At 39.8% G+C, this 18,588-nt stretch overlaps 1 protein-coding gene across 3 annotated transcripts in view; it reads left to right on the forward strand.

The window, feature by feature from the left end:
- The window catches only part of CTNND2 (catenin delta 2), a 483,758-nt gene that overhangs the window by 355,268 nt on the left and 109,902 nt on the right, over positions 1-18,588 (forward strand). For all 3 annotated transcript variants that reach the window (XM_038770310.1, XM_038770311.1, XM_038770312.1), the window contains one exon: positions 9,942-10,155. In XM_038770310.1, coding sequence (XP_038626238.1) covers positions 9,942-10,155 — 214 coding nt within the window. The remainder of the gene's footprint in view (positions 1-9,941; positions 10,156-18,588) is intronic.

The following is an 18,588-nucleotide window of genomic DNA, read 5'->3' on the forward strand; positions in this document are numbered from 1 at the left end:
TTAGCAAATGTATTCACCCAGAGGCTTGCATAAACAAGATGCAGGTGTGAAAGAATGGATATACATTTTTGTATTATGAAAATAGGAAAAAATATCCATGATGTTTACTTAGAATACAAATTAGAAACTGTACCTGTATATGAAAGTTTTCACCGTTGTGTCTTTTTAATATCCATTTAAATAGCTTTCTAAGGCGGCTGTTGTAAATTTCCGGAGAGCACCTTTTAAAGCTCCTTTTTTCAAAATGGTCTGCCCTCGAATCTTTGAAGGTGGTATCTGTTTTTTTAGCCCTGGCAGGTTTTGCTCAAATTGAATTGTTTTGTTTGGCAGATAGCTATTTATTGTGGAAATTGTGTGTAAATCTTTTAGAAGGTTAGATATCCGTACATTTGTAGTCAAAAATTGCTGGTGTCCCAAATGGTAATTTTAGGGTGATACGATTTTCACCATTCTGCAGTCACCATCTTTAGGTGCAGTATACTGATCCATTTGCCAGGCTATTATAACACAAAATAGGAAAATAGCGAAGTCTTACGTGGACCTAGAGCATTGCGACTATTCTATAAGGAAAATAAAGGAGTAAGGAGTGTGGGTGAAGGAGGACTTGTATATTGGAGGTGATTGACAGTTGTGGTTTATGAGGAATAGAGCAAATGAGATTTTTATTATCTGTTGTGGGTTTTTTATGAGCTGTGTTCTTTCGGAGTAATCACTAATTCTAGTATTTCCATTGTCACGTATATCTGATTTCTTCTGCTTTTCAGTCTTGAAGTCATCTCTGTGATAGAAAAGTAGGTCAGAGATGTGAGAGTATTCAGTGTTTACTTTTTCCTTGGAGACATGCAATGATGCTGAAAATATATATCGCTCATAGATCAGGGAATAAGGCTACAGGCTAGCCTCATTTCATCTTCTTCTACTCCCTTCTGTGTCACCCTGATTTGCTCCCTTTATTCAGCCCCCTCCCCACAACAAGCCCCACAGCACTTACGTACATATCCATAATTTATTTATGTATACTAATGTCTGTCTCCCCCGCTAGGCTGTGAGCTCACTGTGGGCAGGGAATGTTACTTCTAACTCTGTACATTGTACTCACCCAAACTCCTATTCCAGTGCTCTGCAAAGAGTAGTGGCTCAACAAATATGACTGATTGATTGAGGTTTGGAACCTCCAGCTGCCCATAATGATAATTATTATATTTTTATGATATTTTCTTAGAGCTCACAATGTGCTAATTGTTGGGCCGTTACAATCAAATTAGAAGCCGTCCCTGTTCCTCATGGAAGTCTGAGTCTTAAGAGAGAGGGAGGACAGATATTGAATCCCCATTTTATAGGTGAGGAGATGTAGGTGCAGAGAAGTCAAGTGACTTGCTCAAGGTCACACAGTAAGCAATTAGCTGAGCCAGGAATGGAACCCAGGCTCTGACGCTCAGTCTGGTGCTCTAACCACAAGGCCAGGCATTTCTCACAAGTCCTTTTTGAAATAGGATCTTGCAATGCAGCTATTGGGTCATATCCACTTGTCCATCAACAAAAAAAATAGCTTTCTCATTGACTTCATTCCTTTTGAGTGAAGAGTGTTATTAACATGACCTCTTGAAGTATGAGTCATGCTGTGATGCTACTCAGCTGGTGAAATATTATTCACTCTTCATTTTGTCCATCAATTCAAGCGGAACATTTATATGACATTTGGTTCCTGGTATGATTTTTAAAAAAAGCATTACTTTGTTTCATTTTTGACCTTTGCAACTCCAAAACTCTTATATTAAAAAAACTCTGTCAAGTGCATCCTGAATCTATGTCTTTTCCCAAATGTGAGGGGAATTTTATTCTCTGCATCCCTACCCATTGTGTTCCGGGGTTCTTAAAAGTATGTAATATACATACATACATACACACACACACACACACACACACACACATACATACATACATGTACCATACTCTCACTTTTTAAAAGCTATATATACAATTGGATTTCTCACTGACACCTCAAACTTAGCATGTCCAAAGCAGAACTCCTCATAGTCCCACCTAATGCTCACCTCTCCAGTCTTTCCCATCTCTGTAGTCAACACCATTATCTTCTCTGCCTCACAAGTCCTTAATCTTGGCTTTATCATCGACTTATCTCTCTCATTCACCCCACATATCCAATCCGTCACCAATCCCGTGAATTCTACCTTTACAGCATCACTAAAACCCATATTTTCCTCTCCAAACTGCTAGTTCATTGATCCAAGGACTTATGTCCTGTCTTGACTTGTGAATCAGCCCCTTTACTGACCCCTCGCCCCGCCCCGCTTCCTGTCTCTCCCCACTCTAGTCCATACTTCACTCTTCTGCCCAGATCAATTTTCTAAAAAGAAAAAGCTTGTTTCATGTGTCTTTTCTGCTCCAGGACCTCCAGTGGTTCCCCATCCACCTCTGCATCAGATATAAACTCTTTTCCATTGGCTTTGAAACACTCACTCAGCTTGCCCCCTCCTAACTTACCTTGCTGATTTCCTATTATAGAACCCCCCGACTTCCCTCCTCTAGCACAAATATTAATGCATTAGTGCATTGTTAGTTATTTTTCATTAGGCTGTTCTCCTCAGGCTGGCGTGTGTGTGTGTGTGTGTGTGTGTGTGTGTGTGTGTGTGTTTTGGGGGGCGGGGGTGAGGTGAAGGGGAAAAAGCAGTTGTAGAGGAGTAAACTGTGTCATTGCCAAGGTGGCTCATGTCTTTTCACCCAAGCTGAGTAGTCTCGATATTAGGGTTTAGAGTAAGGCCTGGATATAGTACTCAATTTGAATAGAGAGTGTAAATTGCTGGGGAGCTTAATGTAGGTGTTATTCCTAGTCTCCAGCGCCAAATTAGATTTCTTCTGAGGAGGAGGTGAGTTAAGGCGGTTTCCAGGGCCAGTGCAGGGTGAATGCAAGCAAATTTCACTCAATTAATCAGTTGTATTTATTGAGGGCCTACTGTTGGCAGAGTATTATACTAAGACTTGGGAGAGTACAATATAACAAGCACACTCGAAGTCCTGCAGCTTTGCCTATGGACGCAGGACAGAGTCTGCACAAGTTGGAACACTAATTAAGATGGGATAATTAGCAAATTAGGTGAAGCCTACCTATCAAAGCTGTGAAAAAGCTTTGTGGGAACATCTGTTAATTTCTAAGGTGGTACGCTGAAGTATCTTGAAGTGTTGCTAGGACTCAGCCCCTGAGATTGTTGAAAGGCATTTTCAGTTCTCCTGGGGAATGTGGAGCAATTATTGATGTAAACTGATTTCCTAGATATTGATTTATTTGTTTTCTTTTTCACAAATTCATCAGCATTTTCATCTTAATCTGCAAATTTTGTAGCCTCAAGTCATGGTAGCTATGGTAAATGTGTAGGGTGGGCAGTTTTGGGACTGCAATTTATGGTTGGATAAGTTAAGCACTTCTCTTTTAAGACTCGTAATTCAGCCATGAAGCCAAATAAAGCATCGTAAAAAATCCAGCCCTGAATCATATTTTCATATCTAGAACACTGTCCTCCTCTTGACATGGACTTAGAGAAGGTGTTAAGTGGTGCTGCAAAAATATTTGGGGAAAAATAGATTGGGAGCAGTAGTATTTGCCCCATGAATCAGATTAGAGAAGATACTTGTCTTCTAAACCTGTGTTTTTATTAATACTTCATATTCATTCTCTGCTTCTGAGTACTTTGAGTTTTAAACAGTTAAAATTAATCACCTTGGGGTAATGCAGTGATTTGCTTATAATTTCAATCTTCTGTAAGATTAAAAAAAAATTATTTAGCTTCATAAACAATCCATAACGAGCTTCGGGGTAAATTGAGAAATCAACTCATGGCCTAAGAAGCGTCTTTCTCCCCTATTTAAGCACATAGACAGTTTACTGAGTTGATGACCATTTTGCCTACCGGAGACATCAAAGGATGAAATGGAAAACAGAAATGTGTTCAGGTTTGAGTATTATTACCAGAGTGATAATTTATAACTCCTATGGTGGTGGAAGCACTTTAATAGAGAAAAAAATTCAGGTTGGTTTAGACCAGTTCCAATAAAGAATAAAAGTTGGTAGCAGTTGTTCCCTTAAATTGCCAGAACATTTCATTTATTTAATTTGCTTCTAAGTTCCTAAATAGATAGCAGTTAGGGGAAACATGACCTCTATCTCCCCACCACTGACAAGTGACATGGGTTTTAATAGAGGTGCTGGTATCATGCAGTTTGCTGCCTTACATTTGACTGTAATTCATTCAAAGGGAGTCTAGATGTCCAAAAACCTTCATTGCTGTTGATCACAAGTGGTAAGAGGTGAAATTGAAAGGGCCAAAGAAGGAGATGTGTGTAATTTGTTTACCACATATCCAGCATTTTTCCTCTTTTAAAGTGTCTGTCTCCAAAATGCATGATTTAGAGGAAGGTAACGATTTGTGTTTAGACAAACCAATACTTTCATTTTCCCCAGCCTTCCTACCTCACTACATTTCTTAGTAATGGGGTCATTAGCTTGTTAGCTTGAAGAGGACCTTCATGGGTCCTTTTCACCATCCTCCTGACTTCAAGCAGGACTACACCTATGTTACCTATGTGTAGACTCTGTTTAGGGGATTAATTAATTAATAATGGTATTTATTAAGCGCTTACTATGTGCCAAGCACTGTTCTAAGCCCTAGGGTAGATACAAGGAGATCAGGTTGTCCCACGTGGGGCTCAGAGTCTTAATCCCAATTTTACAGATGAGGTAACTGAGGCACAGAGAAGTTCAGCGATTTGCCCAAAGTCACACAGCTGATTAGTGATGGAGCTGGGATTAGAACCCACGACCTCTGACTCCCAAGCCCGTGCTCTTTCCACTAAGCCATGCTACTTCCCTGTTACCCTGCTTCCCCAAGCAGAAGTGTTTTGGGACTGAGAGTGGGGCTAGGGAGTTGATAAAGTGTCCTTTGACTTTCTGGGAATTCAAACTGATTTGAAACTTTGAGCAGGACTGTCTGCAGGCAGAAATAGACAGGAGATATTTAAGAAGACCCAGAATTCAGGCTCTCGTCTCAGACTTAGACTTGTCTACATGTTAATTGTGTTAATGTGTTAAATGGGTGAATGAGAGAGCAGAGTCAAGGATGACACCAAGGTTGCGGGCTTGTGAGATGGGAAGGATGGTAATGCCATCAACAGTGGTGGGAAAGTCAGGGAGAGGGCAGGGTTTGCAAGGGAAGATAAAGAGTTCAGTTTTGGACATATTGAGTTTTAGATGACGGGCAGACATCCAGATGGAGATGTCTTGAAGGCAGGAGGAGACACGAGCCTGAGGGAGGGAGAGAGAGCAGGGGCAGAGATGTAGATTTGGGTGGCATCAGCGTAGAGATGATAATTGAAGCCATGAGAGCGAATGAGTTCACCAAGGGTGAATGTGGATAGAGAGTAAGTGCTTAGTAAATACCACAATGAATTAATTAACGTTAGTGATTTGAGTGCAAAAATGGCCCCACACCTCTTGGCCGCAGAATAAAGTTCTGTGCAATTCTGTTGAGGAATGCACAGTCTACTACTTGGCAAGGGATAATTTGATCCCTGCTGTTTTTCCAGAAGCAGCAGCACTGGTCTAGGAATCAGGACATCTGCATCCCTGCTCGGATTCTGCTTGTAGCTGTCAGACCACCACACATGCACTCCACAGTGTGCTGCAATCCCTGCTTGTATGCTCACTCTTTGCATTCTGTGCCCCAGTGGAAACATGATTGACAGGGATGAGGGAGTGTGAAAGGAGCTGCATAAGTTGGTAGCATTATAAACAATTTCTCCATGCAGGATCTCGGTTCTGAAGTCTCAGGATGGAGGCTCACTCATTCCTGACTGCCTCATCAGTACTATCATCATGAAAAATGAAGAATTGTAAATATGCTTGCTCATGCTCTCCCCACCATCTCTCCCCCTGTGCCTCCCCTCTCTTCCCCTTCTTCCTCCCCTCCCCGTCTCTCCTTCCCTGTCTCCCTTGCTTCTTTCCTCCCTCCCTCCTAACATTTATCCCTTCTCTCCTACCCCATCCCTACAGACATGTTTTCATAGACTGAATATCATTCAATCAGTAGTATTTAATGAATGCTTATTATATGCAGTGTACTGTACTAACAAGGACTTGGAAGAGTACACTACAACAGTTTGTAGATCTGTTCCCTGCCCACAGAGTGCCCAAATATTCATCAGGAAAAATGTGAAACTCTAAAAGCTTTAATTCCTACTGCACAGAATGTTTCCAATTGTTGAGGATATGATATTTTATGGCATATTTTGCAAGTATGTTATATAATTAAATAACATGAATAACACCTCATGAAACTTTCATTACAGAAATCACTCAAATTGTGCAGTCATATGAAAGAAACCAGTCTGAAAATTTTGTAACAATGGAACACAGTTGGGGGACAGATGGCCAGTTAAAAACCACAGAGCGTGTTAGTTATAAGGTCTGGACTAGTGTCAAAGCTCTATTAAGAATTGAAAAAATAGACCAGTCAATGTTTCATTAAAACATTGGGATTTTCAAACCTCTGGATGTAGCATAGTAATCCTCATCAACATCAAAAATATTTTTTTTAAGCATTCACCTTGCCCGGCTAAGCATGGTACTCTAAAAATGAGTTGAGTGTATTTGGTCCCTGTTCTCTAAGCATGTACAATCAAAGGTACCTGTCAGGGAAAAAGGCAGATTCCAGACAGTTCTCTTTTCCCCTCGGAGGTAAGGTGGGGATTGTACTTTCCAAGCGCTTAGTACAGTGCTCTGCACACAGTAAGTACTCAATAAATAGGATTGAATGAATGATAGTGCAGTGGTACCTGGCTGTGGTGGTCCTCGGAGCTCTAAATAGGGGAAAAGGACCTTTTAGCTGTGAAACAGGATGCCCTAACGGATAGAGCACGGACCTGAGAGCCAGAAGGACCTGAATCCTAATCGCAGCTCTGCCATTTGTCTGTTGGGTGACCTTGGCAAGTCACTTGACTTGTCTGGGCCTCAGTTCTCTCTTCTGTAACATGGGGAATAAGGCTGTGGGACATGGACTGTGTCCAACCTGATTAGCCTGTATCGACCCCAATACTTGGTACAGTCCTTGGCACACAGTAAGTGCTTAACAAATACCATAAAAACATTTTTAAAATGTTGACTCCAGGCATGAGGGCACAGGGGGATGGAGGAAGGAGGCAGCTTCGGGGACCGGGGAATAATGAGGGACGTGGGAAAACTATTTTTGAAGCCATGATGGGAGAAAGAAGGGGCAGAGATACTTTTAAAGGATGCAGGGAGGGGTAGAATGGAGGAAACCAAGATTTGTGGGTGGGATGGAGTCACCAGAGAGGGCCAGCATGACTCTTTCACTGAAGTAAAAGTTGGGCCAGCAGTTACAGTAGTTTACCAAGATAGAGTAATCAATCAGTCAATCAATCGGATTTATTGAGCGCTTACTGAGTGCAGAGCACTGTACTAAATGCTTGGGAAGTACCAGTTGGCAACATATAGAGACAGTCCCTACCCAACTGTGGGCTCACAGTCTAGAAGGGGGAGACAGAGAACAAAACCAAACACATTAACAAAATAAAATAAATAGAATAGATATGTACAAGTAAAATAAATAAGTAGAGTAATAAATAAGTACAAACATATATACAGGGTCATTATCAGACCAATAGAGGAATATTATTACCTCAAGATTGTCAGTTCTTGCTTAGAATTTTCAGTTTAACATATGTTTTGGGGGGATCATGCCTTAAAACTCTTATTGCCAAATAACTTGCACATGTAGTGTGTTTTATTTAGATGGCCGTCATGGAGATAAAACTGATGATGAAATACAGGATAATCTTGAAGATTTGGTTATTACTTTTATCAACATTTTCTTATGGTTAATATCAAATTGATGGTCAAAATTTTCTCAGACAAGTGAGGAATTGCACATAGTGTTATTTGGTAGTTGGTGCATCCTCCTCTGTGTTCGATATATCCAATTTAGTTCCCACTTCTATCATATAGAAAATGTCCCGAAAGTGATATAGTTTTCCATCTGATGAATTTGATAAATTTGAATATGTTATGGTTTGCTAGTTGAGAGTGACATATTTGATTAAAATAAAAATGATTAATTCAACATTGAATGTTTCTGATTCTGAGGAAAACTTTCACAAAATGACTAATTCGTCTTGTTACAAACTAGCATTTCTGCTGTTGGCTAGCTTGTCATTAATGTTTTTTGGGGGGCATATTTTATTTCCCATCTATTTCTCAATTTTCTAGAGGGAAAGACACAGATGGCCGATTTGGCCACAGTCATCGAAAGATTAATTTCTCCCTCTCCATGGTTGGTTTTTACATACTATTAGTCTTAAGATTTAATAGTTAAAAAGCAAACAAAACCCACTAGGCTCTCCTACCATTCCATGCCAGAAATGTAGTCTGTCTGTCTTCCAGCCGTGAATCTGAAAGTGCTGCAGTTGTTTGCCTCATCCTCAATCAGTCACATTTATTGAACTCTTACGGTGTGCAGGGCACTGTACTAAGAGCTTGGGCGAGTACAACACAATATGACAGACACATTCCCTGCCCACAACTGGATTACTGTCTAGAGGGGGAGACATACATCAATATAAATAAATAAATTATGGATATGTACTAAAATGCTGTGGGGTTGACAGAGAGCAAATCAGGGTGACTCAGAAGGGAGTGGGAAAAGAGGAAATGAGGGCTTAGACAGGGAAGGCCTCACCTCTCCCCTCACCCCATCTCAATGTCAATTCTAGCCTTCAGAACCCAGTTTTCCTTCTTAAAGTAGAAAAATATTTGAGGCAGCCGGATGGGGCCAAATTTAAACTCTTTCTGTCCCAATCTGCAGTTTTAATCAAATCCTTTTCTCTTAACCCATCAACTACCATGAGCAAAATGTTCTCCTCTATTACACAGGCGGTTTAAAATAATTTAATCAGCATTGTTATTAAAATTACAAGTTTTCCTGCTTTTCTAATTGGATGACATTGGGAAAGATGGAGAAATTTAGATTAAGGGGAAAAGTTGAAAGCAGTTTTAAGAGGCTGGTGGGTTGGGTTATTGTGTGTAGAATGATGAGGGATTAGACCATTGAGCGGTAAATGGGGGAAGGTCTGATGTTTTGGAGATAAATTTGGCAGTGTACGTTTCTAGCATTTAGTGAGAGAAAAATTCAGCATTTCTTTTTGAAAACCTTTTCAATGGTATAAAGACCCTATTTTTTGAAAACAATGGATAGTGAAAGAATGTTATTTTTAGTTGATGTGATTTCCGTACCATAGGAATACCTAAGTAAGCAATTTCACAGTTTGGACCCAAATGTCTAAAATTAAAACTGATTTGCCTGATTTGCCATGCATTTAGCTAATATGGTGACAGATTTAGCTATTTGCCATTGTATACTTGAATGAATTGCCATAATTAACTCATTTGACTGTCATTTTAATTATGAAGTTGACACCTAGACTGTTTAGAGGGGTTTCTTTTCTATTAAGTATTATTTAGAAATTTTGAACACTAACCCAGTGCCCTTTCAGAGTTCTATGTTATTCTTGTAAATAGAATGAATAAAGGCACTTCTATCTGCTTTGTCATTTACTGCTTATTATGGCCATGGGCCAGCATAAATTTTGAAATCCAAATGGATAAAGGGTGATTTAGAAAATTAACACCTCTTCTCCGTGGTTATGTGGAGCACTGAAAAAAATGTACCTCAGAACAACTAATCGCACCAAACAGTGCATTGCTCATTTGTTAATTTCCCTTTGCATTGCTTATCTCAGGGAAGTCCAACTGATACCAATGTACAATTGATGAAAGAACCATTTGTGGCTTAATTAGAAGGGTCACTGCAAATCCTCATCCCTGAATATAAATGCCTCCTCTTTGGATGTTACAGATAAGACGGCAAGGAGGCATTCAGTTACTCGTGGATCTTTTGGATCATCGGATGACGGAGGTCCACCGTAGTGCCTGTGGAGCGTTGAGGAACTTGGTGTATGGGAAGGCAAATGATGACAATAAAATTGCCCTGAAAAACTGTGGCGGCATCCCATCATTAGTACGGTTACTCCGCAAGACGACTGACTTGGAAATCCGAGAGCTGGTCACAGGTTTGAATCTTTTGGGGTCTTCTTTAGATGCGTAGTTTCAGGGTCCTTGCTCAATTCAGTGTTCGTCATTTATCTCAGTTACGTATCTCAGCGATGCCGTATTTTAGCATCTTGGATGCTCTCATGTTGCAAAGGGGATCGTTATGAATTTTGTGGCCCAGTGGAAAGAGTCCAGAACTGAAAGGCAGGAGACCTGAGTTCTAATCCAGGCTCTGCTTTTTCCCTGTTGTACAACCTTGGTCAAGTCACTCGTCTTCTCTGTGCCCTACTTCGTCATCTGCAAAATGGGGATTGAATACCTGTTGTCCTTTGCCCTTGGAATGTGAGCCTTCTTTGCGTCATACACTTATAATACTCCAGTTCACGGTACAGTCCTTGGCACATAGCATTTAACAAATGCCAAGGTTATCATCGTCGTCATCATTATTAGAGAATACCTGCCTCTCTTTTTTTCTTTTATCCTCTAAGAATGTAAAAGTGATCAAGTTTTCGCACTTCATTGCTGGAACTTGTGAAGTCCGCTAAAACCTGGCACTAAAGAGCCAGGAACTATGAATTCCTGAGGAGTCTAAAGGCTGCTATTCTGCAGAACTCTAAGGGATCCTTGGCACATCATCCACAATGATCCAGCAATCACCGTTTGATTGTCCATAGGAGGAAAGGATCCCAGGCTGCCCTAGATTTCACAGGGATCATGGAGCAGGCTAGGTCCTGTTATGGCAGGGGAAGACCTATAAAGCATTACTGTGTCTGAGGTAACTCCACTCAATCAATCAATCAATCATATTTATCGAGCGCTTACTGTGTGCAGAGCACTGTACTAAGCACTTGAGAAGTACAAGTTGGCAACATATAGAGATGGTCCCTACCCAACAGTGGGCTCACAGTCTAGAAGGGGGAGACAGAGAACAAAACCAAACCTATTAATAAAATAAATAGAATAGATATGTACAAGTAAAATAAATAAATAGAGTACCTCTCTGACATGCACAAACCATGAGAAGTGATGCTGGGTGGACTGTCAGTGGGAATGTGGGTAAGGAGGGAAGAAGCAGAAGGAGTAAAGGTTTGTTGCTAGGCCCTGAAGGGAGCTCTACCTAGCACTGTCCTGGAAAATCACCAGTAAGTTTATTAGGAGCAGAGGGTAGTGGATTCTCCATTAGAGTTATGTCCTTGAGGACAGGGACTGTGTCTGTTAACTCTATTTTATTCTCTCAAGGGCTTAGTACAGTGTTTTGCACAGAGTAAGTGCAGGGGCCATTAGTAAACATGATACATTAATACAATTAAATTAAATTGTATTAGTGCAATTTAAATACAATTTATTAATTTAAATACAATCAATCAGTTAAAATTAATTTTAATTTTTGAATTTAATTAATTTAATTTATTAGCTTAAATTAATTTCATTTAATTAATTTAATGAAAAATAAATGGAAATAAATAGATTAAAATAAATACAATTTAAATACAATAAATACAATTTGAATAATACATTAATACAATTCATTACAATTGATTAATTGATTAAAGTGTGCAGCTCAACTCACTGAAAGGATACTCTCACCTATAAGCCAAGATCATTTGATTTACCAGGCTACTGGAGTGACCTCCAGAACATGGCACCTTTGATCTAATTTAACTTAACTAGCTAAGAACTGCACAACTCATTCAGCTTGGAGTTTTAAAATCCAAGATCTGCATGTACTAGAAACCTTTCAAAGTAGAAGCCACATTTGGGAAATCCATAATTAATAATAATGATGGCATTTATTAAGCGCTTACTATGTGCAAAACACTGTTCTAAGTGCTGGGGAGGTTACAAGGTGATCGGTTTGTCCCCATTTTACAGATGAGGTAACTGAGGCCCAGAGAAGTGAAGTGATTTGCTCTAAGTCACACAGCTGACAATTGGCGGAGCTGGGATTTGAACCCATGACCTCGGACTCCAAAGCCCGGGCTCTTTCCACTGTGCTGCGGCAGCACAGAGCTTCTCATTTTTCAGATCTACCTTCACACTTCAAACCTCACACTTGAAACTACAGATGGGAGTGAGAGACATAGGACTACTGGGTAATCTACAAGAGAAGTGTTAATGTAAAGAGAAGCAGCACAACCTAGTAGAAAAAGTATTGGCCTGGACGTCAGAGTACCTGGGTTTTAATGCCACGTCTGCCACCTGCCTCCTGTGTGACCTTGGACAAGTCACTTAACTTCTCTGTGCCTCAGTTGCCTCTACTGTCAAATTGGGACTCGGTATTTAGATTTTTGAGACCCATGTTGGACAGGACATGTTGCCGTGATCAACGTACATCTACCCCAGCGCTTGGCAGATTGTAAGGGCTTATCAAATGCCACAATCATTATTTCTATAATGTGGATGTAATATCTGCCTCAAAGTTTGCATGGGTAAAATGAGGTTGTTGATATGAGGCTTTGGAATAATGCAGAAGGAACACAAATTCAAGGTGACATTAGTTGAGGCGCATTAGTAGTATGAGAGAGGGAAAGTGTGTGTGTGTGTGTGTGTGTGGAGGGAAGGGGAGGTGGACAGGCCATATCACTAGTTAGCTTTTCTCTGGAAATTAGAACATCAAGGATTAACTCTGCATGGGAAGTAGTAAAAAAATTTAGTGTCACGTGTCCTTGTTTTAGTTCTTCGCCCATTACTTAATGTAGTTTAAATGTAAATTATTGTATTTTCTTAATGATCACATCTTTGATCAGGTAAATATTATCAGAGTTAATGTGATGCAGAGTTACTGGGAGCTTTGATGACATCCTAAATTGGACACATTCGTTCAGCTGTTGGATGTTTTTTCTGTATCCCCATTTTAAACCTCACGAGTGCATAATTTCAGTGGGTGAACATGACATACAGAAAGGGTTACTGGTAATAGAACTGAAAGGGAGTTTGAGAAATCATCTAACCAACAGCCATGGCTCTTTTAGGGGGTCGGTTCTTTATCATGGCTTATCTAAATCCCTTTAAAGCTTTTAATTTATGTCCCTGCAGTGGCAAACAAGCAATATTGAGCATGTTTCTATCCTTATGCAGATTTTATGACAGAGTTATGTCTCCAGTGAAATGACAGTGTGTAGTTGGGGTGTCACACAATTTAGGGTGGTGATTGATTGGGATAGGGAGAAGGTGCACACTTACTGTGATGTAAATGATCTAGCTTACCTAGGTCCCTCCTTCCCTCTGCTGACAGCTTGCAACTCCTGTAGAAACACTTATTGTACACCACAAGCGTGACTCCTGTACCACTTCTGTGCTTTTGCTCCATTACAGCAGCGAGAGGGGATAAAGAAATCCCTATTAGATTGTCCACTGCTCGGTCTGTGTTTTAGCACTTGTATTTTGCCAAACATTATCTTGGTTTCACCCCAGTGTTTAGCTCAGTGCTCGGCACAGTCTGCGGTAGAAATGAAATCCGTGACTTTCATCTTGTTGGTGAATCTCGTTGCTGGAACCTCCACAGACCTTGCAAGTGGATCTTAAGGAAGTTTTTAATCTCCCATCTTCCTTTGTTGGCCCTAACTACAGGATGGCTAATGTGGATTCTGGTTTGGGGTTATTCACCTAAGTGGCCCCAACTTCACTCTCGCAGGGGAAAAAAAAAATCCTCATTGGAGTCTAATGGGAGGCCGTAGTTTTAACATTAGGACAGAGCCAGAATCCATCAGGCTTTTTAGCATGCCACTTCTCTCCCTTTAATGACGTTGCCCCCACTGTAGTCAATAGCTGCTGAACAAATGAGATATAAATATTTATTAGTGAATTTTAAATGATTACAGAATCAAATTATGCTAATAAATATAAATATAGAAAGGGGAAAGTATTTTTAAATAATTTCTGGTTTGCCAGGATTGAAATATACAATGCATTTTCGCTTGTTAGGATTGATAATGCATAACTGATTTGTAGCTCCACATTGCCACCCATGAATTACAAGTTAATTAAAAACACTTTTCCCTAATTATATTTTTGAATTTGCTCTATTTGCTCTGCAATTAGCACAAAAATGATAGTAACCAGTGTTAACAAATATAACATAGAAATCTCCGCTGACTACTGGAGGGAGGGTGAGTATTGAAAAAGTGCCGCTCAACTCACTCAACAGCTGCTTTTCTTTCAAACAGCTGTTTCTATGTGTTGTTCCCAAGAAACTTTAAAAATACATTTTCCCCCCTCTGTGCCCGGGGAAACCAAAGTTAGCATGGCTGGAATCTTAGACTTTATTTTGGGAACAATATGCTAGCCCAGTTAGCTTCCCCTGGCATAGATACTGTAGTTGAAACAACTGCTGTGCTGTATCTTCAAGCATCGATTCTACAGTGGCCAGAAAAATAAAGAGCTGATTGCCTCCTGCAAATTTCTTGGCTGCATTATTTTCCAGGCTCCATAGGTTTTTAATTAGGATTTATTTTTAAAGCAATTTTAAAATTATGAAAGTGAGCACAGTGTAATTAAAGCATCAGGTTCACGTATATTTACCCCATTTACTTTTTTTGTATGTATATGTGTGTGTGTGTGTGCATTTTTTTCATATACCACGTGTGGCACTCATTTATATCCATAATAAATGTTTGACCTACAAAAATTGGATATTAGTTCTGTCACTATTGAAATAATTTCAGAAATGCAAAGCAGAAACAAAATTATCTCTTTTTTGCTACTATCATTTCTTTGTTGGTTTGTGGCATCAGAAGTGGAGTTTCAATACTGAAACTGCTGGTTTTTTTTGGAAGGGAAGTGCTTCCTTGGTTCATAGACATGCTTCAGCTTCTTATCAGCCCAGTTCCCTAATTAAAAGAAAACAAGAGTATGCAGCCTAATTTGGTGTTCAGGTCTTGTTAACCATTACTGATTTTGGTACGCTTTCCCAAACTGCCAATGCAGAACTCACTTGCATTTTGGGTGATGTCAGATTAATATTATTATTGTTATTATTATCAGCATCATTATTAGTATTAATTTTTTTACAATCTATGATACCTTTGCCAAGAATTGTTTTTTTTTTTTTTTTCAATATCCATCCAATCCCTTTGTTGTTGAAGGGTCTATGTACCATTAGTGTTGTAAAGGGCATATTATTTCCTCAGAAGCCTGTGCATTCAAAAAATACTTATGTACATATTTAGGAGGCATTTTGACCAGCAGAATGTGGAACAGTAGTGTGGTCTAATGGAAAGGGCACGGGCCTGGGAGTTAGAGGTTCTGGGTTCTAATTCTGCTTCTGCCACTTCTCCACTGTGTGATGTTGGGCAAGTCATTTAACTTTTCTGTGTCCAATGCCCATTTTACAGATGAGGTAACAAATAGTAAATCTAACTCCCTCCTACCCAAACTATGAGGCCCATGTGGTAACTATTCCAGCTAGTAGAGTGCTGGGCACTTAATAAGTGTTTAACAAATACCTTAATCAATCAATTAATTTTCCTTTCTGAAAGAGTACTTCAGTCATTCTTTCATATGTTTTATATTTCAAAGGGCTGGTGAAATCATGAGAAACAAGTATTTAATGTGAGCACAGTGCTTGGCACATAGTAAACACTTAAATACCCCCCCACACACACGGAAACACACATACACAAACACACACATACACACACACACACACATGCTCTTATCTGAAGTCCTTCTGGGAGCTTTAGACCAAAGCTAGGAGTTGTCTGACCCCTGACTTTGGTTGGGGGAACACAGCTTTAAAGTATTTTATTTCTAATGTTTGTGATTGGGATTATTTTCCTCTGAGCCATGATTCTAGCTTAATTTCTGAAAAAAATACTCTCATTTCATTTGACATCATAAAAGTGAATTGCAATATCCAAAGCAAAAACTCGAATAGGATTTGTGTTTTCTATAACCAACAGTATTTTCTGCCTTGAAGAGTTAGTCTTAATGTGCTTTATCTTTCATATGTGTTCCTAGTGGTATTAATCAGGGGTAAAATTTTGTACTTAACACATTTGTGGTTAGGAGATGAGCATAGAGCTTTGGGGATTTTAAAGCAGTTTATCAATTTAATAATTTTATGCAAAAATGCCCTTGCCATTAGCTTAGTTATTGGAGTGTGTAAACACAGATGAGAAATTCTATTGTCATGTATAAACTATGCATTGAGTGCCAGTAGCTATTTATAGTGTGAGTCTATTGAAAGTATGATTGAAAAGAATCTTTATGTAATTTCAAAATGGAAAATACTACTGCCAAGAGCAGCTTTCTCAAATGGCCCAGAGCATCAGTGAATCAGTAACAAAAGCTCCACTGTGAGGGCCAGATGGATCAACAAACATCCCTGGTCTTTTCAAAGCATCCTCACCTTGAAACCACTCCTAGCTCCCAAGGTGACATTGCAACTCAATCTTCTCAAGCTATGGATGTTTAACACCTTTCCTCAAGGATCAGAGCACTTAACATTAATTAGTCCGAGTAATTAGGTCTGCACGAGTAGGTTTGTGACTTTTTTAGGTCCCTAAATGTAGAAAAAAAATCTGCAAACCTTTTCAAAAATAAATTGCAACTGAATTGGCAAGGTTTAAAGCAGAAGGGATTGCCTAGACTCTCAAGTATTTTGTGGGAAGACTAGGAATCTTTATTAGTCATTTACTCTGGAGTTCCAAAAATTATACTTTGGGGGAGAAAAACTTTGGCAATCTGTATATGCAGTATGTTTGATGTGTGTTGTTTATTCTCTGGAGAGGCTTTATATTTTGGTTTGTGCCAGGGATAAGTTGTTCCTTGTTAAATTGCCTTGATTTTCATCCAGATATTGCAAAGACATCTTCAGAAAGTTAGTCCGTTCTCTGTGCAGATAATTATAGCTGTCTTACAAGGTTAAAGATGATGGTATGAAGGATTGTGTCCATGTGTTGATGTAGTTGATGGAATGAAGTACAGGTAACTGTCCCTTTCAAATGTGTATGGGTTCAAGTTGTTCATTGATATCTTATTGGATCTGGGAATCTGTGGTTCTTTGCCAACTTTTGTGTTCTGTTTCTTGATACTACCGTAAAATCTCCCCAGGGCGTCTGCTGCTGTTCAGACATAAGACCTTTTTACTTTAGCTCACCACATCAGTTGCTTTTGAAATATCCAGCCAGGAAAGGAATGATTAGCATTGCTTCATTGTTGGTGGACTGTTTCTTGGACTTCATATTTTGAGAACCTGTCTTGCCATTTGGTAGGTTTTGTACAAAGGCCTTACTGATGGAGCTGCCAGAGAAGATGAATGTGAAGTCAGTGGTAGGTCTAACCATGAGGAAGGTCAGATATTACATCTTTCTAGACTGTGGGCCTAGTCTAATTAAAACTTGATGCTTTAATGGTGCCATATTCTTTCCATCAGGCTCCTGAAAGGCATGTTGGCCTTCTTAATTCTGTTTTATAATTTTCTATCTCTGCATCACTGAGCACTGTACTGCTTAAAGATCAGAATTCAGAGGCAGCATTAGCTCGGGCTAGCTGATGACTATCTTCGATTGTTAGGCCTTTCAGGTACTGGGTGGTACATTACGTCAGCCTTCTTCGAAGTAATTACAGTTTCATTGCACTTTGCTGATGCTGCAAAGTTGTGTGTAATCACTGCCATGTTTTCTTGTATGACAATTTTCAGGGTACAGCCATCAGCATACATCTCCAGTTTGATTCAAAGCCCTGATGTTCAGAGCCTGTTAATGTGGAAGAGTTCCTCAGAAAAAGAGCTCTTTATTTTTATAGATAATTGGAGGTAATAATAATAATGGTATGTGTTAAGTGCTTACTATGTGACAAGCACTCGGGAGAAGCAGGGTTCAAGAGCAGCCAGAGCATGGCCTGGGAGTCGGAAGGTCATGTGTTCTAATCCCGCCGCTGCCACTTGTCTGCTGGGAGATCTTGGGCAAGTCATTTCATTTCTCTGTACCTCAGTTACTTCATCTGGGAAATAGAGATTGAGACTATGAGCCCCATGCGGGACAGGGACTGTGTTCCCCATGAACTGTTTGTATCCAAACCAGTGCTTAGTACAGTGCCTGGAACATAGTAAGCATTGAACAAATACCATTATCATTATTGTTATCATTAATAAAGATAATCATACTGTACCCAGTCCCTGTTTCAGAAAAGGCTCCTAGTCTAAAGGAGAGGGAGAATAGGTATTTAATCCTTATTTTAAGGAAGATGCAGCGTGGCTCAGTGGAAAAAGCACGGGCTTTGGAGTCCGAGGTCATGGGTTCAATTGCCAGCTGTGTGACTTTGGGCAAGTCACTTCACTTCTCTGGGCCTCAGTTCCCTCATCTGTAAAATGGGGATGAAGACTGTGAGCCCACCGTGGGACAACCTGATCACCTTGTAACCTCCCCAGCGCTTAGAACGGTGCTTTGCACACAGTAAGCGCTTAATAAATGCTGTCATTATTTTTGTCTCCCCCTTGTAGACTGTGAGCC

Source organism: Tachyglossus aculeatus, chromosome X3, assembly GCF_015852505.1.
Source record: "Tachyglossus aculeatus isolate mTacAcu1 chromosome X3, mTacAcu1.pri, whole genome shotgun sequence".
NCBI classification, from domain to species: domain Eukaryota; kingdom Metazoa; phylum Chordata; class Mammalia; order Monotremata; family Tachyglossidae; genus Tachyglossus; species Tachyglossus aculeatus.